This window comes from Rhincodon typus, chromosome 7 (assembly GCF_021869965.1).
Source record: "Rhincodon typus isolate 14 chromosome 7, sRhiTyp1.1, whole genome shotgun sequence".
Lineage (NCBI taxonomy): Eukaryota > Metazoa > Chordata > Chondrichthyes > Orectolobiformes > Rhincodontidae > Rhincodon > Rhincodon typus.
The window spans coordinates 25805169-25829688 of record NC_063338.1 but is presented as its reverse complement, the minus strand read 5'-3'; the positions used below and the strand labels follow the sequence as shown (position 1 = coordinate 25829688).

At 39.7% G+C, this 24520-nt stretch overlaps 1 protein-coding gene across 1 annotated transcript in view; it reads right to left on the bottom strand.

The window, feature by feature from the left end:
* Positions 1 to 24520, bottom strand: part of rab5b (RAB5B, member RAS oncogene family) — a 54374-nt gene that overhangs the window by 8586 nt on the left and 21268 nt on the right. Inside the window, exons 2-5 of the mRNA XM_020513585.2 lie at positions 14781 to 15049; positions 10919 to 11070; positions 8851 to 8973; positions 1169 to 1262 (exon numbers count right to left, since the gene is read on the bottom strand). Of these exons, the coding sequence (XP_020369174.1) occupies positions 1169 to 1262; positions 8851 to 8973; positions 10919 to 11070; positions 14781 to 14940 (529 nt within the window). The 5' untranslated portion in view covers positions 14941 to 15049. The remainder of the gene's footprint in view (positions 1 to 1168; positions 1263 to 8850; positions 8974 to 10918; positions 11071 to 14780; positions 15050 to 24520) is intronic.

The following is a 24520-nucleotide window of genomic DNA, read 5'->3' as shown; positions in this document are numbered from 1 at the left end:
ACAAGTGTTTTGCCACAAGTGTTTTGCCACAAGTGTTTTGCCACAAGAGCGAGTATGCGATTTTCAGCATCCCATTACACAGAACATTAAACCCAGAGAAAACACAACGTAGATTCACTAGTATGATGCCAGAGATGGGACATTACTGTTAAGATAGATAGATAGATGCCGGAATTATTTTGGTAATTCAGTTTTCCAAACAATTCTGAAGAGTGTTAATAAAGCGAGTGAGTAAACAAAAGTATTTCAGCTGGTTGATGGAGCAGAATGAATTTATATTGAGAGTTAGGGTGGGTTTTGGACAAACTGTTTGTGCAGAATGGCCTATAGAATCTTATCACGGAGCAGCGGTTAAGGCGGTGATAATCATTGCTCCTTTTAGAGGAAAAGTTAAGAAACACGTGAACCAGAAAAATTAAAGGCCATAGAGAAAGCATGTAGCAATGGGTTTAGTTTCTCTTGCTCAATACAGCCGACATGCTGATGGTCCAAATGGATTCCTGCTGCAAGTACCCCTGACTCAAATTCTGGATCATTAGAAAGATCATAAAACTTTAGGAATCTTTTTAAAAAAAGAAGAGCTTGTAAATCTGCAAAACAAATGCAAAATACTACACATGTTGGAAAGCTGAAATCAAACTGTACATTCATAAAGATGTTTAATTTTTGCTTGGATAAAACTAAAGTACTATAATGCATATTGTTGTCAGTCCCTTGAAGTGAGGAAGATGTATCCCAAGCATGACAAATAGTGTTCCTCAGGTGACTTAGTCAGTCACTCATGGAGCCATAGGGCTCTGAGCAGAGAGGACACGAGTTGCTCTGAAAAAGAGGGATTCTCGAACCAAGACTCTCTTCTCTCCTTCCACTCGTGTAATCTATCCACAGCAGAGTTTTTGCAGTCAGTTTCCAACTGTATTGCGGCTTGATGATCAAGAAGGGCAAACTTTTATTAAAAACTGTTTCGACTCCTTAATGGAACAATGTATTTATACGGGCTTCCATGAAGGACTTCTACTGCAGTGAGATTTGAGGAATTGCATTACTCTCCTGCTCCACAAAGTAAGACAAATTCTGTGTTTTATGCTAACTAACAAACATTTAGATTTTTCACATTTTTTAACTCAAATCTAAGTCAAGGAAAACACTGCAATCCAAAACACTGTACCTATTGCAAGAAATATGTCATTGACATTCATTGCTGTCTTAGCTGACGTTTCCATGAACAGCAGACCACAATCTTCGGCATATGCTTGTGCTTCCTAAACAAAAAACAAACCAAGGAAATAGATATTCAATGCTAAATGTAAATTAATTGTACTTAATTAAATGCAGGTGGTAAAATTAGCTGGGGGTTAATCTGAGCTCCAATAAATAGATATAGACAAAATGTAAATAAATATACATGTAAAGATTCAGTTCTATCACCAATTCATTTTGAGTTAAAACATGGCAGCAGAAAATGTTCACCCAAGAAGGTTGGAAAATATTAACAGACAGGTGGCAAACCAAGTCAACATGGAGAAGGAGGTGGTGCGGGAGGTGAAATAACGCAAGGGAACACTCAAGTGATGGGCGAGTAATAAGAAGTAGAACAGGGTCCGAAATCACACGACGTCAGGTTATAGCCCAACAGGCCAATCACTTGACGAAGGAGCAGTGCTCCTAAAGCTTGCAATTTCAAATAAACCTATTGGGCTATAACTTGGTGTCGTGTGACTTCTGCCTTTGTCCACTCCAGTCCAACACCAGCACCTCCACATCATAGAAAAAGGACTGTCCAACCTTTTTGCACGGGAAACAACATTTCATTTCCTCCCGATTAGGGGGCGAGTGAGCAAATTTCAGAAATTTAAGGTTTTCCACAACAGTAAACATGAAAAAATATTTCAATGTGATAAATTGATCATTTTAATGTGCAATTAATAGAAACAACCATTAACACCGCCAAACAGCAAAGCTAACTGATAAAAACATGTATTTTCCAGATTTTAAGCCCTAAGTCCTGATCACTAAGGAAGAAGCGGGAGTACTAAAGCAGAGTCAAGGAGTTGGGGTTAACTAACAATATCCTCAGTTTTTCCCTCATAAATGACATGTCAGATTGAATTCATATGAGAAGTGGGTTACCTTTCAGCCTGGGTTTTCCTCCCCTCCCAGGCTATTATGCGAGGGCAGGAGGAGGATGGGAAGGGTGGGTGGGCTTCCACTTCAATCTCACGTGCCCACCTACACAACCCATTCACTCGCAGGCCCAGGAGGTTTGGTGATTAATACCATTGAGGACACGAGTGGGATGGCTGTGAAAGAACCAAAATGTGTGTTTTCTTGTTTTTAGTGTAACAATCCAGCTGTCAAGCCGTGCTGTTGCTGAACCATCACTTCTCCTGACCTCCCTGTATCAACCCATTCCGTGGTGAGGCAATGGCTCAACTCCCATTCTCCTCGAAACAGCATCACATCTCTCATTTGCTCCCCGCAGGTGCCAAGCCTGGATTTTCATGCCTCCCTGCCCTTGTGGCATGACGCTCATTTCCACCACTCCAGCAACTAGGCAGCAGCCTGACTTGCAATCCCCTCCATCCCAGGCCCTAGCCCAACTCTCATGTCCCTCCTCCATAAGCCAGCATCTCCACAAGATTCTGCCAGTCTCCAGACTAGCTGCCACGGTTCCAAGCTACAGGTCAAGAGAATCCACTCACACAGTTCTGTTTGCTGCATCTCCAACTACTGACTGTTTCTCTCTCATTGGCTGCTGAGAAGTGAGCCTATCAGCAACAAACACTGGAAAGAACAATCTGTGAATGGAAGAGCAGCTCTCCAAAATTTTCCAGTTAGACATACCTGTTTCTTGAACAGTGGTTTGGCAGGCCACCTGGGCACCCGTTGCAGGGAACACGTGGTGGCCTACAGGCTGCCCGTTGGACAAGCCCTGTCTAGAGGAAGTAAAGGACGTAGGAGTGAATATCCAATGATTCCTGAAGTAGCAGGACAGTCATGAAGAAGGTTAAGGTGGCACATGGAATCCTTTAATAACTGAGGCTTACAGCATAAGACCAGGGAGGTTTATGTTGAAAATTTATAAATAATTAGAAAAGCCACAACTTGAGTGCTGTGTGCAGTTATGGTTACCTCTTTACTAGAAAAGATGGAGTTGCCTTGGAGAGGGTACAGAGGAAACTTTACAAGGACGTCGCCAAGGTCGGAAGATTTCAGTTATGGGGAAAAACCGAGTAGGTTGGGGCTGTTCTCCCGAGGAGAGAACGGGAGATGTGATTGAGGTACACAGGATTGTGTGGGGCCTGGATACAATGGATGTGAAGAGCCCATTTACTTTAGCAAAGAGGCGAGTAACTAGGGGGCATAGGTTGACATTGATAACAGGGGAGCAGATGCAAAAGTTTCTCAGGCAGAGGGTGGTAGGTGGGTGGTCTGCAATATACTGCCTAAAAGGATAGTGGAGACAAAACTTTGAAATTCATTTAACAGATGTATAGATGTGCACCTCAAGTGCTGTTACCTGCAGGGGTGTGGAGCAAATGCTACAAAATAGGTGCATCATTTTCAGTTGGCACATACATGATGGGCCAAGTGGTCTCTTTGTGCCATAAACTTCCTATGATGCTAAACCAAAATTCACACAAGCAAAAATATTCTGACAGATTTAGAAGTGCATGTAGAAGCCATAGCTTAAATACTTTAAATAATCAAATTATGACCACAAAACAGACCAAAACACAACTAGAAGTCGAAGTCTTCCTGACTATGAAGTTTTGGTGGCTGACAATAAGCTAGAGGATAAAATGACAAGAAGAGTAAAATAAACGGAATTAGTTATTTGGAGTTTGGGGTTTATTCCAAGATAGGAGAAAAAGGGTAACCAGTTTTTATCAGGTAGGTGTAAAAATTCTGATCATGTGGGGCTAAAAGCTAAGGCATGCATGGTTGCAAAGAGCTCCGAAGGGCAACCGGGTGATTAGGTGTTAGAGAGTCGACTTTCCCCTAACTAAAAGAGTTACCTGGAACATCCTTTTAGTTCTTTTAACCACATTTTCATGATGTATTGATAAATCAACATAGAAGTTGGACTTCTGCCAGGAAATACTGTTCAAACAAAGTTTCTGAAACAGCCCAAAGAGGCAGCAGATACAGAAGGAAAACTATGGAAACTAAACAAATATGTCTATGGCCCGAACAATATTTCAAAGGTGTAGCATTTTAAATGAGATCTGCTTTGCTGAAAATAGTTTGTGTTCAATGAAAAACAGATACTGCAATGCTTTCATGATATCATAAAAGAAAATTTTCAGGAATCTTCACAAAGCAAATTAATGACTTCTTATGGGATGATTTTATGGAATTTGAGAAATGCGTTATTAATATGATTAGAGTATAATTTATAATTGGAAGTCAGCGGAGGCTAATGGGAGCAATATACTGGTTTAGATCAGTGCTGCACATACATTCACCATTCTCAGTGAATCCGTCAGTCATGTGGTGAATTGATAGTCTTCCTAAGATTGTAATCAGATGAATAGATATGATCCTACAGCAGCCCATTCAACTCAGAATACAGTTCCAAATTCTGTGTGACCATTTTGCCATGATCAAAAACTAAGTATTAAATCCTGCACAAAAATAGTCCTTAACATTAAAACAAACGTTGGAGATTAGCTCCATTAAGATATGTGGTAAGGAGGCCCCATGGAAGGACGTCAACGTATGTTGAAACAGTTTTACTGTTACACCACAGCTGAATGCCATGTAGTAATTAATTGCTGCTAAAAATATTCTTTGACAGTTCTGCTGTCACAATACAGTGTACCATTACTCAATTTAGGACCTATCCCTCATCTTCAGTTTGGCTCAGACTGCTACAACTTCACTCCATCCTTTACATATATTTTGTATCATATGGGCAAATATGGTGACCTGATCACTATGGGCTTGGTGACTATTGAAATCCTATAAAACAACACTGGCTTACTTTTTAAAGTAGAGAGCAAGTCTGGGATAACTTAAGATCAACAATTCTATTTTTGTTTTACTCCTATCCTAGTTAATCACACTAGGCCTTCATGGAAAGACAAAATATTTAAAGATGAAGCAAAACAATTATAAAGCTTGGTTAATCGCCTGAACTGGTTACATAATTAAACCAGACCAGATGCTACTTTTGGTGTCGGACAGTTAAGTAGAATGGTGAAACGCCTTAAGGCAAGAATGTTTTAAAAGGAAACAAAAAATATTAAAAGTAAAAATGAAGAATTGCATATTTAAGTTCTTATCCTCAGGTGAACCTGCTTTTTCCAAAACTTTTTTTGGGTGAAACTAAATAAATAGAGGTAGGAACACCATTGCACAGTATGCTTGTAATCTATAACCCTTTCAACAAATATTGAGTATTTCAGGCACAATGGTCATTTTCTTTCCTCTGTGCCAGAACATCTGGATTCAAGACATGCCTGCCCAGGAGATAGGCCATAACATGCCTAAACAGAGTGATTGAAAATAATAGAAATAATATATGATCCATTTCTACCCTTTACCAACTGGCTTCCTGGATTAGAAAATGTAGAAGATTGAAGATAAATTCAAAAGAGATTTCAGGCTAGGCACAGAAATCATAGATATTGTCATACACCTATTCTGTCACATTTTTGTGCACTGTGCAATTAAACTGTAATCATGCTGTCTTATTGTACGAAATTCTTTCCTGGCTGCAGTGATTCACAAGTGTCAAATTTCTGTAAGTCACATTATACTTCTGTAAAATAAAAGCTGGATCTTTGAAAATTAAGTTTTGTTTTTTAAAAATCAAACAGCGTTGGGGAGCATTACAGATCTTTGTACAGATGTAACCTCAGACAACAGGTTAATTAGTGCTAATATTCAAATCTACCACTCAACATCCATAGTACAATGTCATTACTGTGAAGTACTTGGACTCATTTCTGGCCAGATTAAAGGACATTAGACTTAAGACATTAACTAAAAGACATTAAGCACAAGGCTTAAAACTGCATTAAAGAGGAGTTTATAATTCATTAAATGCTGTACTATCATAATTGTGATAGGAATTTCAGTATGCTTATACTAACTGAGTAACCACGTGCCTTACGTGCATTGTCACCTTTTCAACATTGCAAGAGGTAAATGTGGGTGGGTGTGACATTAAACACTGAAGTTCAGTGTCATTTTGATAGAAGACATCAAAAGTCCGATAGCAGGTTCATTAAAGGTTCACTATCAAGGAGAACTGCCTTCTGATTTCTAGAGAACTCCAGGATATATTACAGGAATCAAAGAAAAATCTCCCATTAATGCAATCAAGAAAGCTTTCAGCAATATTGTAGCCCGTGGACAGGTTCCAGTTACATGGAAATATTTTGCTTTAGACTACTCTTTCACGTGTAGTTTGAACAGAACTACTCAACAATAACTGGAGTTTATTAAATTGCAAGAATGAATCAATAGATTTGCATGATTTGCATGATGTCATATAATAGGAAACAGGAGCATGAAAAGGCCAGTTGGCCCTTCAAGCCTAGTCTGCCATTAATAGACAAGCTTATTTTCTGCCTCAGTGCTATTTTGTCGTAGTGAACTGAAGGTGACTGCCCTTGAAGGGGGCATTTCATTGAATACAGCATCCAGGAGCCCCAGTAAAACTAGAGTCAACCAAAATGGAGGGGAAGACCATCCACTGATTGGAATCTTACCTAGCACAAACAAAGATGGCTGTAGTTGTCAACAGTCCATCATCTCAGCCACATAACAGCACTGCAGGGGTTTCCCAGGATAATGTCCTAGGTCCAAAATATTTTTTGCTCCATCAATGATATTTCATCCACTGGAATAGGGATGTTTGTTGCTGATTGTACAATGCCTGTCACCATTCATGCTTCCTCAGATACTGAAGTAGTTAGAGTCCAAATGCAGCAAAATCTGAACAGTATCTGGGTTTGGACTGACCAGTTGCACAAATGTTACTTGCCACTTAATGCTAGACAATGACCATCTCCAATAAGAGAGATTTCAAACATTGATTCTTGACATTCAATGTCATTATCACCACTGAATCCCCCACTACCTTAAACATTCTTATGGTTAACATTGGCCAGAAACTGAACTAAGTAGGCCATTTAAACACTGTAGCTATAGAAGCAGGTTTGAGGTTTGGGAATTCTGAGGCAAGTATTTAAAAACTTCTGGACGATCCACAAAGCACACGTCAGGAGTGTGCTGGAAACCTCTGTACTTGCATGAATGATTGCAGTTCTAATAACATTCAAAAAGCTTGACACCATCCAGGACAAAACAGCCAGGTCAATTGGTACCCCATCTAAACCTTCAACGTCCACCACTTGACACGCAGTGACAGCAACATGTACCAACTACCAGATGCATTGCAACAACTCATCAAGCTCCTTAGACAGCACGTTCCAAACCTGTGACCACTACCACCTAGAAGAACAGTAGGTACTTGGAACACTACCACTTGCAAGCCCTCCTCCAAGCCACAAATCATTCTAATTTAGAACTATAATCGCTGTTCCTTCAGTGTTGCTGGGTCAAATTCATGGAATTCTCTCCTTGTTCCTACAACACCCTGTTCAGCCCTGTAAGGATTTGTATGTCTCAACAAAGTCAACTTTCATTCTTTGAGTGCTAGAGAATACAGGTCTAGACTCCTCAATCTCTCCATACAGATCAAGTCCACCATCCCAGGTACCAGATTTGTGAACTACCACTGCACCCCTCTATGAAGTGTATGGCCTTTAGGTAAGGGCTCTGAAAGTTCAATGCAATTGCAACAACAATTCTTTACTTCTGCACTCAAATCTTTTGCAATGAAGGCCAATACACCATTTGCCTTTCTAACTGCTTGTTGCACGTTAGCTTTCAGTGACTTGTGAACAACGACATATTGGTCCTTTTGGACATCGATACTTTGTAATCTTTCATCTTTTTAGAAATACTGCATGCCTATATTTGTTTTGATGTCATTTTACACAAGCAAAACTATAATAACAACATATTGACAATACACTATTCAAGGACACAACAGGGACTTAAGCATGCAGATCATTCCTTAATGCTCTCCCACATCCCCAGCTGCTTTAAGCTAAAATGTATTCAAAATAGTAATGATAAAATATAGTTGACCAGAATTGACAAATCAAATGTTCTCCTTGTCAAGCTCCTATCCTCCACCTTTCATCCAGATCTGTGAAGTTTACATCCTCTTGCTAAAAATCCCATATACCCGTTATTCCTCTCCAGATTTATTGGCTCCCCAGTTGCTTGTTTGGGCAACCCCACTATCCTAGAACCTTTCACATCTCTGACATAGCAAAGTACTAGCCACTCGTTGATATTACTAATCGATGATGTCCATCCATGAGCCACAACGTACATATATCTACAGTTTTACCGAAAACAAATATTCTTAAATTTTGTTTTGACAGAAGTGCCATTACAAATTTGGAGAGATAGAAGCCAACAGCAGCTTTTTTTTTTATTTTTTAAAAACAAACACAGTAAATGCCAAAGATGTCAAAACATGTGGGATGTTTCAAATAGAAGATAGTGTGACAGGAACAAAGATTGCTTGCCAATTCACCAGGTCATCCTGGTATGTTGACAACATGATAGCAAGAAGCAATTTGCAAAGGCAGAAAGAAAAATGGATCAGGACTTTCTAGTGCAGTTGAAAAAAGTAGAATGTCAACTTAAGTGGGGTTAAAATAAATGGTTTGTACTGTACTCTTCTCTCTCTCTTACATAGAATTTGAGCCCTCCTATGCAATGGGTGCAGTATAAATGTAAACAGTTGTTAATCATTACCTCATACTCCACCATTCGTTTATCTGCCAGGTCAGCTTTGTTGCCAGCCAAGGCGATCACTATATTAGGACTAGCCTGTCTCTGCAATTCTTTTACCCATGCTTTTGCTCGATCAAATGTTTCCTTAAGAAAACAGAAAAGTGAATAAATGCAATTTAATTTAAAACATCTCAAATATGGTATATAGTAAATATAGTACAATATAGCACACTACCCAGTATCTGGCACGCATGGGGAAATGCTGCTAACTTGAATGTGAGAGTTGCAGCCAGGGCCATTTGTAAATACCATCAGCAGGGTTTGATCAAAAGGAGACAGACAACCAAATGATCAGTTCCCAGAACAAGGAAACCTACTCCTGTCAATTGCCAGCTGCATAAGAATTCCAGATAAGGGGTACCGGATATCAGGGATATTACTGTAATTTTAAAGATTTGTCTCCTATTTTGAGACCTTTATTCAAATATACAAAGCAACACATTGGTTAACATATCAAATCAATATATATTCAACTAATACACACCAATACAAGTTCTACTCTAAACCGAAGTATACAAAAATATAAAAATATTTTCAACAGCTAACCGTTTAAAGTGTGAATCTACAGGATGAAATTCCTCAGATTTAATCTACTCTTCATACTTTATGGAAGTAATCAAATAGATATCACAATTTAGTGTTCCCAATTTAAGAGTGTTTCTGGGAGCAATCTCCAGCTTTATTGTGAGATCGAAGTGCACATTTCAAAGCCACTAAAAGTTGCTGCACCATTTTATTTCTGTTATTTAGCAGAGTCAACAACATTAGGATTGAAATACAAAACAGATCTTCAGCTGGCACAAATCATTTCCTGTGTTTGGAAAAATTCCAATTCAGCTTTCCTCAAAACTTGATTTTATATGTACCACCTAATGGGTTACTGAGCCATAGTAGCCTATGAAATCCCAAACTTGATTTGTGATGAATTAGATGATCTTAGTTAGATTGCTATATAACCAATATCTGCATCTCTTGAAGGAGGAAAGGGGAAAAGGGAAAATAAAACTAAATTTGCCAGATTTTCCCTTATATTCAGTGTTATTCATGTCAGAAAATGAACACCTATTTAATAAAATGAATCATGCCTATTTAGATCAAGTGTGAATATCTGATGGCTGGCGAATCATTTATGAACTAGTCAGTGTCCTAAGACCATAAGATATGGCAGAATTAGGCCACTTGGCCCACCAAGTCTGCACCACCATTCAATCATGGCTGATTATATTTCTCAACTTCGTTCTCCTGCCTTCTCTCTGTAATCCTTGACCCTTTCACTAACCAGAAACCCATCTATCTCGGTCTTAAGGACACTCAATGAGTTGGCCTCCACAGCATTCTGCTGTAATGAGTTCCACAGGTGGGGGGAGGGAGAAGAAATTTTAAGTTGAATATATCCCTATGCAGAAAAATGCAAAGCACAGTGCGCTCAATCAAGATATATGGTAATGACCTATGCAATTTTACAAAGTGTGACTCATCAATGCACCAACATACATCCCATCGGTTCATTGAGATGCAATGTTTACCATCTAACCGTCAAGATGCAAGATACCAACTGTGGCTCCTGTAAGAGCAAATCCAACAGACCTTCAAACTCCCAACAACATAAAACAAAAAGCTACCTTTAGCATGCATACAGTAGACTGTTATTAGTATCATTTTGATTTGGTCATTTAATCTTCTGAAACAACATGGATATTTAACCTGAATTTAAAAACCAAAATTAATCAGATTAACAGTTAGTTTAAATGGCCAACCCAATGCTTAAACTGTAATTCCATTTGAATTTACTTACTAGCTTTCAGGGTCTTATTCTTATAAATACTTTAAACACAAGACTACAGGACAAAGCCCAAATTCAGTTTTTAAGAGGGATCTTTTTACTCACAAATAGAAACTCTGACTCTTATCTTGTTTGTGGGTATTGAGCACCATTACTGAAACTCTGACAGCACATACCTTAAAACCGTGAAACAGCTTTAACTCCTTCCAACAGATAATAGGAGTTAAATTTCAATAGGACTGTTACCTGTTTTGTGATATCAAAAACCACTATGGCAGCTTGGGCCCCCCTGTAATACATTGGTGCTAAACTGTGGTAACGTTCCTGACCAGCAGTATCCCAAATCTCAAATTTCACTGTTGTGTCATCCAGACAGACTGACTGAGCAAGAAAAGCAGCTGCAAAGATAAAAATGAAAAGTTGATTAATTCTATGCAGTCAAATCACACAGCTCGTTTACCCTCAAAAATGTTTTTGTTCCTCTCCATGTCAGGCTGAGACGCAAAGCTACATCCTACAAAACTGTGTGCAACTTGGAGGAGTTCTGGATCAATTCTGTCACAATCCCATATGATCAACTATCATCCTGAAACAAAAATATTGCAGCATAATGCACCGTTGCAGTCTAACACTAGGATACTGATTATTCATCCCAATAGCAACACAATCTCCCACGAGTTCAGAGAAGTTTTCTATCCTACTTTGTCATTTATTCCTCAATTCATACGATTCCTTTTATGTTAATTTGGTTCAGTTGACAGTACATGTCCCATCGCAAATCCTAAAACCTTAATTCAAATTAACATTCCTGTGCAATATTAAGGGAGTATAGTTATTTTAAGGATATGACTTCCAACTATTTGAGTGGAACTTGATCTCAAAACGACTGGAGAATTGGACATTAAGTTGTCTAGGCAAAGTAAGGAATTTTTTAAAAATCTGTTACAATACCCAAGCAGTTTCCCTCCATCATTCTAAATCATCACCACTGTCTTTATCAATTCATCACTTAATTCTCTGAAAACAGAACTGTCTCCCCCGCTTCTAGGGAATTCTATAATTTTGTGCTATAAAGTATTCGAACAGCTGATTGTTTAGTTGAAATATTTGTCAAATAAGACTTTTTACAGAGAGGACATTTCATTACTAAACCTCAACACCTTTAGCAGACAGAGCTCTTACAAAAATACTGTATCTTCATCAAGTCAGCTTTCAACAACTAGCAACCAAAGTGTAACCACAGCTCCAACATCTTAACAGACAACAATCATAGAACATAGAACATAGAACAGTACAGACCCTTCGGCCACGATGCTGTGCCAAACTTTTACCCTAAACCTAAGGTCTATCTAACCTCCACCGCTACCTTATACTATCATCCATATGCCTATCTAATAGCCGCTTAAATGTCCCTAACAAAGCTGACTCCACTACCCTCTGTGGCAATGCATTCCATGCCCCGACCACTCTGAGTAAAGAACCTACCTCTGACGTCTCCCTGATATCTACCTCCACTCACTTTAAGACTATGTCCCCTCGTAAAAGCTATCTCTACCCTAGGAAAAAGTTTCTGGCTGTCTACTCTATCTATACCCCTGATCATTTTGTACACCTCTATCAAGTCACCTCCCATCCTTCGTCGTTCTGAACAGAAAAGCCCTAGCTCTCTCAACCTTTCCTCGCAAGACCTTCCTCCATTCCAGGCAACATCCTGGTAAATCTCCTCTGCACCTTTTCTAACTCTTCCACATCTTTTCTGTAATGAGGTGACTAGAACTGGACACAATACTCCAGATGTGGCCGAACCAGGCTTTTGTATAGTTGGAGCATAACTTCACGGCTCTTGAACTCAATCCCTCTATTAATGAAAGCTAACACACCATACGCCTTCTTAACAACTCTGTCCACCTGGGTGGCAACTCTCAGGGAACTGTGGACATGAACCCTCTGCTCCTCCACACTGCCAAGAATCTTTCCGTTAACCCTGTATTCTGCTTTCAAGTTTGTCCTTCCAAAATGAATCACCTCACACTTTTCAGGGTTAAACTCCATCTGCCAGTTCTCAGCCCAGCTCTGCATTCTATCAATGTCCCTTTGTAACCTAGAACAGCCCTCCGCACTGTCCACAACGTGATCCACCATCCTATCGTCCGCAAACTTGCTAATCCACCCTTCCACTCCTTCATCCAAATCATTTACAAAAATCACAAATAGAAGAGGACCCAGAACAGATCCTCGTGGTACACCACTCGTAACCAAACACCATGTTGAATATTTTCCGTCCACTACCACCCTTTGTCTTCTAAGGGTCAGCCAATTCTGAATCCAATCTGCCACATTTCCCCCTATCCCATGCCTCCTTACCTTCTGCATGAGCCGACCATGGGGAACTTTATCAAACGCCTTACTTAAATCCATGTATACCACATCCACTGCTCCACCTTCATCCATGTGTTTGGTCACCTCTTCAAAGAATTCAATAAGGTTTGTGAGGCACGATCTACCCCTCACAAATCCATGCTGACTATCCAAGTGATCATAAATCCTGTCTCTGAGCCCTTTCCAATAATTTGCCCACCACTGACGGAAGACTAACTGGCCTGTAATTTCCAGGGTTATCCCGGTTCCCTTTTTTGAACAAGGGAATGACGTTTGCCTCTTTCCAATCTTCCGGCACTATACCCGTGGACAGTGAGGACGAAAAGATCGCCAAAGGCCCTGCGATCTCGTCCCTCGCTTCCCATAGAATCCTTGGATAAATCCCATCAGGCCTGGGGGACTTATCTATCTTCAACCTCCTCAGAATTGCTAGCACATCATCTTTACTAACAACAACCTCCTCTAGCCTACCTGCCTGTTTCACAACGTCCTCCTCTACAACTAGGTCCCTCTCAGTTGTGAATACTGAAGAAAAGTATTCATTAAAGGACCTCTCCTATCTCTTTAGGCTCTGTGCACAAATTCCCTTTACAATCCTTGATAGGCCCTACCCTTTCTCTGGTCATTCTCTTGTTCTGCACATACGTGTAAAAGGCCTTGGAGTTTTCCTTGATCCTATCCGCCAAGGTTTTCTCATGCCCCCTTACAGCTCTCCTAAGCCCTTTCTTCAGCTCCTTCCTGGCTAACCTGTATCCCTCTAGAGCATTTTCCGTTCCTCTTTTCCTAAACCTTACATAAGCCTCCTTCTTCCTCTTAACCAGTCGTTCAACCTCTCTCGAGAACCATGGCTCCCTCACTCGACCGCATCTGCTCTGCCCGCTAGGGACAAACATATTGGGCACATGCGGTATGCATCGGGCAGACAGACAGACAGACGGGCAGACAGACAGACTCCACAAACTCCCTGACAGCATCTGTTCCCAATTTATGTTACCCAGTTCTTGCCTAACTGAATTGTAATTACCCTTCCCCCAATTGTAAACTTTACTCTGCCGTATGTACCTATCCTTATCCATGACTATTGTGAAAGAAACAGAGTTATGATCGCTACTAATCAATCAGTAACTGCTCCCTACCCTCCTCAGACTCTCTCTTCTTTTAATTTGCTGATATTTTAAACCTAACTCTTGGAGTAACCTAATCACTATTTTCTGATTTATTTGAAGTTAATATTTATACATTGTGAAAGTAAACAACTCCTGAAATGCAAAGTTGAAGGCTGTGACCCATCAATCCAATGGTGACAATCTTTGCTCATGCTATACTTTTGAAACTGACCAAGAGAATTTAAGAGCGGGATTAGAGGGGTTCATGGTATACATTGCTGCATCATATTTGGATAGGCCAAGTTTCATGGGCAAGACGTCTTATCCATGCAATTTATGCTTCTAAGTTCTTTATAAACATTAACAAACCCATACCAAAATTATCAAAGATTATCACATTGGTCTAAAATTATAAAGTTGTATACCTAAATGTTGCACTTGTCAATCTATTCATACACTTACACGTGGGTCCATCCTTTTGATTTTTAGAAGGAGAAGCAGTTTAAGATGTTTCTACCTAGCTCTCCAAACCTCAGATCTGGTCAGAATGTAATATGCTTTGCAAAGACCAAAGGTGTAACTAACAGATGCTAAAAGCTGCACAATTTAAAAAGAACACTTACCACCAATTGTTGTCTCTTGGAATTCATCAAACTGGCCTTTGACAAAACGCAGGACTAAACTTGATTTTCCCACTGCCATATCGCCTAATAGGACCAGCTTGAATTGACAGATCTTTGTCTGGCCAGGACCATTTGGTCTAGAAGCTCCTCTGCTTGCCATGATTCCTTCTGCTTCTAAGTTCAGTATTCTAGTTGCAATGATGTTTCAAATTGCACAACCATGGAAGAGGTGATCTTTATGATCTTGCTGTTCAGTAACCACTTCGGAACTGTGAAAATAAAAGGCTCAAGATAAGGTTGAAGTGCATAGGTTTTTTTTGAAACCCATTTAACACTGCTACAGATATATAGATAATGTTCACCCAGAATAAAATGCATTTCTGAAATGCCACTTCTCTAGGCTATAATAACAGTATAATTGTAGCATCACCACAAAATACTTTGACTTCACAAGTTAAAGCGGTACAGAAACAAGTTTGGCTCCGACTATGGATTTATACTAATTCATAAGACTGGTGCGAAATGAGATGAACTTGCATTGTACAGCATTATTGCTTCAATTTAAATGAAATCTATGATGTAACAGATCTCATCTTGAATTATTTTTCAAATTAGCAAAATACACTATGCTATCATTAACAAAAGTTTTGCAGCAAGACATTTAGCTTTCCTTCAACTAGTCATCTCACATTTCTGAAGAGGGGTCTAGGCCCGAAATGTCAGCCTTCTTGCTCCTCTGATTCTGCTTGGCCTGCTGTGTTCATCCAGCTCTACACCTTATTATCTCATATTCCACACTGTAAGGATTCTATAATTTCTATGATTTTAAGTCATTTCACCCAATCACATAGCTCAATGCATAACTTTCAATATGTTTAACAAGAACTAATGAATACAATAGCATAATTGAATCCAAGTATCACAGCTCCAATGTCAAAAAAAGTTATCTTAAATTTAGTTTACCAAGCAATCTCGAAACACACACAAAAATAATTACCCAAGGAAACAATGTCCACAATTTCATTCAGAAGTACTTGGATTTTTGTTTGAAATCAAATCAGTAGATGGACTTATTCAACTTTAATATATCCAGTACAAGCTGGTGTTGAGAATAAATTACAAATATTTATTACACTATGCTGACCTAAGCTACATTTGAACATTTAATTGTTAAAGTTAAGGGAGTTTTTATTATTCATTCCTGGGACATGGTGGTAAGCTACCCTCTTGAACTGCTGCAGTCCATATTCTGTAGGTACACCAACAATGCCAATGGTGAGGGAATTCCAGGATTTTGACACAGAGACACCAAAGGAATGGCAATGTATTTTTTAAGTCAGGATAATGAGTAGCATAAGGTGAACTTGATGATGCTCCCAACTATCAGCTGCACCTGTCTTTCTAGATGGTAGCAGTGGTGAGTTTGGAAGATACTATCTAAGGCACTTCAGCAGTGCATCTTGTAGATGATACACATTACTGATGACCAAGAATCTATTGTCAATTGTTGGAAAAACCCATCTGGTTCACTAATGTCCTTGAGGGAAGGAAATTGTCATCCTTACCTGGTCTGGCCTACATGTGACTTAGATCCACAGCAACGTGGTTGACTCTTAACGCCCTCTGGGCAATTAGGGATGGGCAATAATGCTGTTTAGCCAGAGATGCCTTATTCATTCACAGGATGAGGGCAAAAAAACCCACCTCACATCTGAAAGCCGTGTACTTGCTTAGTACTGATAAAGAGGCTAATTTTCACCAGCCAACCTATTTGACTTTCTAAAACTCAAACACATTTGAACATTATGGTCAACAATAAAAACAAGTACTAATACATACTGCACATATTGGTGGCCAGCACATCCCTAAGGTGTCGCCTTAGTTCCTGTGCACCAACTGCCCCCACCTCCCCGCCCCCCCAATCATTTGGATATATTTCCCTCTGAACTCAGTGCTCTCACATCCAACCCTGACTTTGTAATCAAGGCTGCAGACAAAGATGGTGCTATTGTTGTCTGGCAAACTGACCTCTACATTGTGGAGGCTCAATGCCAGCTCTGGGACACCTCCTCCTTTCTCCACCGGAACATGACCTCACCATCGAACACCAGGCTATTATGTCTACAACTGTCACTCATCTCATTTCATCTGGTGATCTCCTCACCACTGGCTCCAAGCTTATGGACCCTAACCCGACACAGCCTGCTCCTATCTCCTACCCAGGATCCACAATAGGACTGCCAGGCAGACCCACTGTTTCTGTCTGCACTTGCCTCAGAAGTGATCTTTTTGACTTGGATTGAATTTTTCTCCCCTTGTCCAATCATTTCCCACTTACATCTGTGATTCTTCTCATGCTTTACATCAGGGGTCTCCATTTCTTCTTGGGAAAGAAAGGCCTGAACTGAAAGCCCCAACCACCACAACCCTCCTTCTTCACCTGGCCTGGAAAATCCTCACACTGAGTAAGTTTTTCTTAAACTCCTCAAACTTTCTTCAGGTCAAAAGTGTGGCCATTGCCACTGGCACAGCCCCCAGTTATGTCCATCCCTTTTGTGCCCATCCCCCTCCACCCTGCCCTCACCTTCAACCTGGCTCCTCCCTTCCTCAACATCTGTTTCCATTTCTGGGTATAGCTTGGCCACCAATATCCACTACAAACCCACCAACTCCCACAGTTACCTGGACTATACATCTTCACACACTGCTTCCTGTAAAGACTCTATTCCAATCTCCCAGTTTCTCAGCCTTCAGCATTTCTGTTCTGATGAGACCAGTTTCTACAAGTGGGCCCCTGAAACATCCACTTTCTTCCTCAGCTGAGGATTCTCCCCCACCTCTGTTGATTCGGCCTTCTCCAACACTTCTGTCCTCACTACTTCTCTTCCCTCAACATACTGACAGGGTCCCTCAGTCTGCACTTACCACCTCTCCAATAACCACTTTCAAAGATCATTAGCTGCCATTTCCACCACCTCTAGTGGGATGCCACAACCAGACACATACCCTTCCCCTCCCTTGTCAGCGTTCCGCAGGAATCATTCCCTCCGGGACAACTTGGTCCACTCCTCCTTCACTCCCAACGCCTCCCCAGATTCACTCAGCACCTTCCTTTGCAAATGCAGAAGTTTAACACCTGCTTGTTTACCTTCTCCCTCCCCACTATTCAAGGTTCTAGACCTATGTTCCAGGTGAAGCCGAGATTTGCCTGTACTTCATTCAATCCATTTTACTTTTATTCACTGCTCACACTGTGGTCTACTCTACATTGGGGTGACAAATGCAGACTGGAGACCGTTTCGCAGAACACCTACGTTGTGTCCACAAAAAATGACCTTGAGCTTCCTGTTGCTTGCAACTTGAACACACCACTATGTTCCCTAGCCAACATCTCCATCTCAGGCTCGCTACAGTGATCCAGCAAAGTTCAGCTCAAGCCAAAAGAACAGCATCTCATTTTCCACTTGGGGACACTGCAGCCTTCAGGACTCAATATTGAGTTCAATAATTTTAGGGTCTGGGCACCTTCTCTCATGTCTTTACCCAACTCCCACACACCAGGTCTTGTCATCATATGGACAGCTACCACAATCAACCCGTTATCAGCTACGAATGGTCCCCATTAACAGCTACTGATTCTCCCAGATTGACTTTTACCAGTTTCTTTGCCTGCCCAACTGTTGTTCTCTCACTCCAGGCTCCATGTAACATTTACCCTTTGCCACAATCAACTGCATCCCCCACACCACCACCCCCCTCCAAACCCAAACCTTCATAATATATGCCAAACTTCTCCTTGCTACAATCAGTTCCAAAGGGTCACTGGACCTAAAATGTTAAGTCTACTTTCACTCCACACATGCTGCCAGACCTGAGTTTTTCCAGCAATTACTGTTAGAGCAAGTCAGGTGTTTGGATGACATAAGAGAGAAAAGGTCAAAAGACTAAGTTTCATTTCCACCTCTTTGGATGGTTAAATGGCAGCATTGCTAGAGGTTATGAAGATGATAGTAATTACTTATTATGTCAGCTAATGCCTTGGTAAATGAGGAAAAATCTCTCCATACTTAAGAATTTGACAGTTGCAAAAAAAAGAGCTAAACTCCAGTGAGCTGCTTATATTTTCATCTGTGCCCAAACAGATCTGACATTAACACTTACGTAACTGGTATTTTGCAAAAGTGCACAACATCACATTCTATAACTTCCTGTTAACGTTTAGCAAGCAGTCAGTATGCTGACACAGACAGACATTGACCAAAACTTTAAGACAGATATTAAGTCTAAAATAAAAATCACACAGCAAACAAAAAGAGAAAGAAAAAGAATAAAGAAAAAAGAAAATCAAACAAATGCTCCTGTTCTATCTTTTGGTCAATAAATTACATAATTACGTTTGATGAATCATCAACACAAAATTGGCTGGAGCTAGGCAACTCCCATTTGCCCATTCGTTAGAGTAGTTCCTGCACCCTTTAGCACAAAAACGTTCTAGCCACAAAACAGTTGGAAGTGCAAGCTGACAACAGCACAACAAGGGCAACAGTGTACCAGGGAAGTTGGTGATTTGTGGGACCAACAGTTTATCTCTTTAGCCAATGCAATTTATGACATAAAATAAAATAGAGAGGGAGGGCCAAACAGCTGATTTACAGTGAGCTAATACAATGCCAACTCAACAGAAAGAGACAGATGAAATCGAGAGAGAAAAGAATTACAAGAAAAAGTATGAAAATAAGTTAAAAGTTAACATTTGACACTTTGAAAATCAACAAGTTAAAATGCAAAGGAAAGAGTTGGCATTTCTAATAGTTTATTTTCTATGCAAGTGAGGTTCACTGCATCATTAAAAGACTAGTTATATGATTAGTTAGTTACTAGATGTAGCTTTCTGTCATCAGGTTTATAGGCAAGTAATGGCAAAATTCAGCAACTTCTTGAAAATCAAGCAGCAAGAGGTTGTATTCACTAATTTAATCATTACAAATCAGCCAGTAACTTGCAGTGATTCAAAAATTGTGGGATAAATCCTCACTACAAATCTCTGGATCATTTTCACACGGTGTTGAAAAGAGCTTTTTCACCCAGCAAGAGCTGGGACTTCTTTGTGACTTCAGCTTTTGAAGTATTGCACACTTTACTAGAACAAAAAATGCAGACTCTAGGTAAGTTTGATACTGTTTTTGATATTTTTTTTTTTTTTGAAAAACCATAAAAGTTACCAAAAGAAGATTGATGTCAGTAATCATTTCTTAAGTAAGGACCAATATGAATACCTTTTGTTGAATGTTGTTGACCTTTAAGTTATCAGATCAGAATAATCTATATGACAGAAATCTCTCAACTTCAGTTAACAGAACCTACTGCATTGTAACCTCTACCACCGAAAATGACAAGAGCAACAAAACACAAAAACACCAGAAGCTTAAAATTGCATTCCCCGTCACACACCATCTGAAACGGCCATATGCAGTCATTGACCAAAATTCTAGAAATTTCTAATGCCATAGTGGAAACATACCACTACAAGCAATGCAGCACTTTATGGGTATACTCCATCATCCTCATCTTCTCAAGGATGAACCCATAAATTAACATTAATCATGTAGCAAATCCAATTAACAAACAACAGGAACGCAGCCCCTGCAATTGGAATTTACATGCAATTCAGAATCAGAACTTTGATCTAATTAATTATATCACACTATGATAATAACAGCATGGTACAAAAATGGCTCAATCTTGGATTGAAGTGGTTTTCATTGAGTTTTAGTATAACTTGATACTCAAAACTACTCAATTGTTTGTTCCAATTTTTTAAAAATCATATGAATCAGCCTTGATAACACAAGTAAATAAGCAGAGCTTTTATTTCCGTTCTGAATTAGCAGCATTCCGCATATCCTGCAAATTGTTCCACTTACATTTCACATTACGCGTATAGACTATTTCAACATTTGTGGGCAGCTGCAAGCTGTAGAAAATAAACAGCAAGTTCAATGGTTGAAACACTGAGGATACTAGGGCTTTTCAAACTATTAATGTGTGTTACATCGATCCCCTCTTCAAAATGTTCTCGCTTTCTTAGGTAATCAGAGCTATAGCCAATTCTGCACTGGTATTTGTTACTTATCAATCTGTTAAAGAGTTTATTTTTTTGGAAGCCAGAACAGATTATAATTTTGCTTTTGAGAGGAGTACCAGCACTATTAAATGCTTACAGTTATTACTTATTAAAAGTAACATAATTAAAGGGCCTTTATACTGTCTTATTCAAAGTTTGCAGTCCTACTTCCTTTAAAATTGCTAACCATTAGCTTTTCATGGAAAATTGAAATAAATATTTAGAATGCACACATGATCAAACCAATCACGAGTTGATTCTGTTGACTCAGCAATCCAGCTGGGGTTTCTAATCCCTCAGCACTCAAATAGATGTTTCCACTTCATAAACTTTAATGTAAACTTACAACTCTTAAAAGAAAGCAAAAAATACTTGTAAAGTGCCTTTAAATGATTCCACCCAACTAATGCCAATAAGGACAGGTTGCAAACAGGCAGGCTACAGATAAAAAACCTAACCAAAATTCTATTTAGGATTGGAGATGGTGGGGGGAGGTTTAGGGTAAATTCAGCATTTATCACAATAAAACGTTCTGAATAGCTTTATCAGAAAAAATTCAACTCCAATCCACATAAACTGATTATGTGCAACTCATTTAAAATTGATGAGAGAGGTAGGTACTGAGTACATTGTGAAGAAGAGTAACAGTTTTGAGAGGGATTTCTAGGCTCAAATAGCACTGGTACGATAGTTGAGCAGAACCCAGTGGAAGTACGATGTGAGCAGATTTCTAATTTAGTTTAAATTCATGAAGGTTGGCAGCAATGGGAACATTGAATGAGTCAAATTCAGATGACAAGGGATTAAACAACTAAATTAATCATAATCTCCCCACTATTCGAATAATTCTCCAGCAGAACCTCAAATGTTGCATGGATAGATGGTACTGATAAGAGTCTTGTGGCACAGTGGTAGTGTCCCTATCTCAAGGCCAGAAGATCTGGGTCATGTTCCACCTGCTCTATGTCTGATCAGACCGATTAAAAATATCATTGCTGTGAGATTAAAAATGTGGGTGATTGTATAAGAAATTGTGTGTCATGAACACAATGCTGGAACTATAAACAGTATTGCACAGTATACCCTGCAGTCATAATTACTACTGCATTTATCACAGAATTCCTCTAATGCGGAAAGACGCCATTTGCTTATCAAGTCTGCACCAACCCTCCAAACAGCGTCCCACCTAGACCCAGATTCCTAGTCTATTCCGACATTCCCATGGCTAACCACCTACAGTGCACATCCCTGGACACTGCGAAGTAATTTAGCACAGCCAATCCATGTAACCTGCACATCTTTGGACTGTGGCAGGAATCCGGAGCACCCACCAGAAACCCACGCTGACCCATGGAGAATGTGTGGCATTTGTGCAGTCACCCAAAACCGGACTTGAACCCCAGTCCTTGGCACTGTGAGGCAGCAGTGCTAACCACTGAGCCACTGTGCCACTCCAATAAATTTTACCAGCTGCCTTAGCAGGATTTGAACCTTTGGTCCCAAAGTATTAGTCTGGGCCTCTACATTACTGCGATGTTACCAGTAGGCCAGCCTTTTCTGTCTTCCCAATTTAGTATAAAGCTCCACACTTGAATCAACCAGTTGTATTACTTTCAAATTTCTTTCAGTTGAATTTACCTGTGATTTCAGCCATCATTCCATCGGTTCTTATTCTGTGGCACACATTCTGACTTTTGGGTTCACGGATGCAGACCAGGCTGTGAGTTCGAGAAATAATTTTGCCTGCATCAGGTTGATACTACTCCTCAGTATTTGTTACAAGACAAAAAATCAGTTATTGCCAGCTTTATTTTGTGTATACCTCTTTATATTTACATTTCAGTCTGGCACTTCAGGGCAGAGCAGAAACTTCAGTTCTGAAAACCCTTAATACAATACCAGTATATCTGGAAAGGGAACTTAGAGCAGAGAAATATTACCCAGATGCTGCCAGTTATCAGGAAATCTGAGATTGGTTCTACTGAAATAAAGTTGGTTTGAATATGCTAATCTGGAAACAAGTCACAGACAATAAACTGCAGGAAGTTTACAGTATCTGACAAAGAATGGCTGCTGATCTATTAAGGCAAGCACAGATTTTGTGAACAAATCTTATTTAAATGCATCTTCAACACATCTTGTTTTATAGAAGAAACATCCCAAGGCACCTCACAGCAAAGTGATAACATTTGAGACTAATCCATATAAGGAGATGCTTGATAACCAAAAGCTCGGATAAAGAGGCAGGTTTTAAGGCATAGCTTAACGAAGGAACAAAAGAGTTAGAGAAATGGAGGGGTTTTGGGAGGGAATTCTACAACAGATTTTGAACAACACTTCTAACGGCGTTTATCTCAAAGGCTGATCCACAACCTGTACATGACAGAAATGCTCGACTATTGCAATGGCTTGTCACATAATTGGGGTAAAATATGTGATGAAACATAGTTCAGATGCTATATTAGTTCATTCTTGATAGCACGTTGTGCAAGATAGCAAAATTTACAGCAATCACCCCTTTATAGTGAATACTATCAATTCACCTGCTCTATGTTTATATCCTGAGTCTCAGTTTGACAGCATCTGTATTCAATCCGTCTATTGGAGAATCACATGGTGACACAGAGTACATTCCAGTAAGGTGACAAATGGCAGCAAGGCCTCTCCATTTGCTTGTCAGGTTTCACTATTCTTTATTTAGATCCTAGGCAGGTAAAGATACATTGGGGATGGGAGGAGTAGTCAGTGAAGCTAAATCCAAGTAGAAAGTAAAATTCAAAATTTAGGTTTATTTGCCTAAACACTTCAAAGTGTCATAATCCTGGTGAAACAATATGGAACTACTTCCACAAATAAATCCTTTAACATTAAGTGGTATAAATTATAATATCATGTGTTTATAAAATGTTTAGGACATAATCTTCAAACAACTAATGCTATACTCAATTTTTGAAACATAGTATGTGGAGAATTATTAATTTCTTATACTTTTGTTCAAACTTCAAAATCAGCCTGGGACTCAACATAAAAATATGAAAGCTTTGTTACAAATGCATAGGGCGTGAAGAGACCACACCGATGTAGTTATGGCCTTCATTATCAAGGGTCAACGAGATTGGTTCCTGCGAAGACTGGGTTGTTCGATGATGAACTTCTGAGCACACTGGAGCCTGTACTCTCTAGACTCTAGAATAATGACTGGTGATCTCATATAAACAATACAAGGCTCTTAAAGTGGGAGACAAGGGAAACACAGAGATCGTTTCCCAATGTTCGGGGACGAGAAGACAACCTCACAAAACAGACAATAATCATGGAGGACTGCGATGAGGAAAATTGTCTTCAAAGGTTTGGGAATCTTTGGAACCATTCTAGAGCATTCAAACCAACTGGATGATGGCAGAGGTGCACGAGACTTGATGGTGTGGCGGAGTCAACTCTGTTAACAGCTACAGCTAGGATGATGATGGACAGTTTACCTCCTCATATAAACTCTGTTGTTTAAAGGATCTTGCTGCTTGCAGATGCTTGGGGATGCTTGCAGAACAGTAACTACAATTTTAAAATAATTCATCAGGTGATAATAGTTTTGGGAAATTACAAGCAAGTCTTTTTA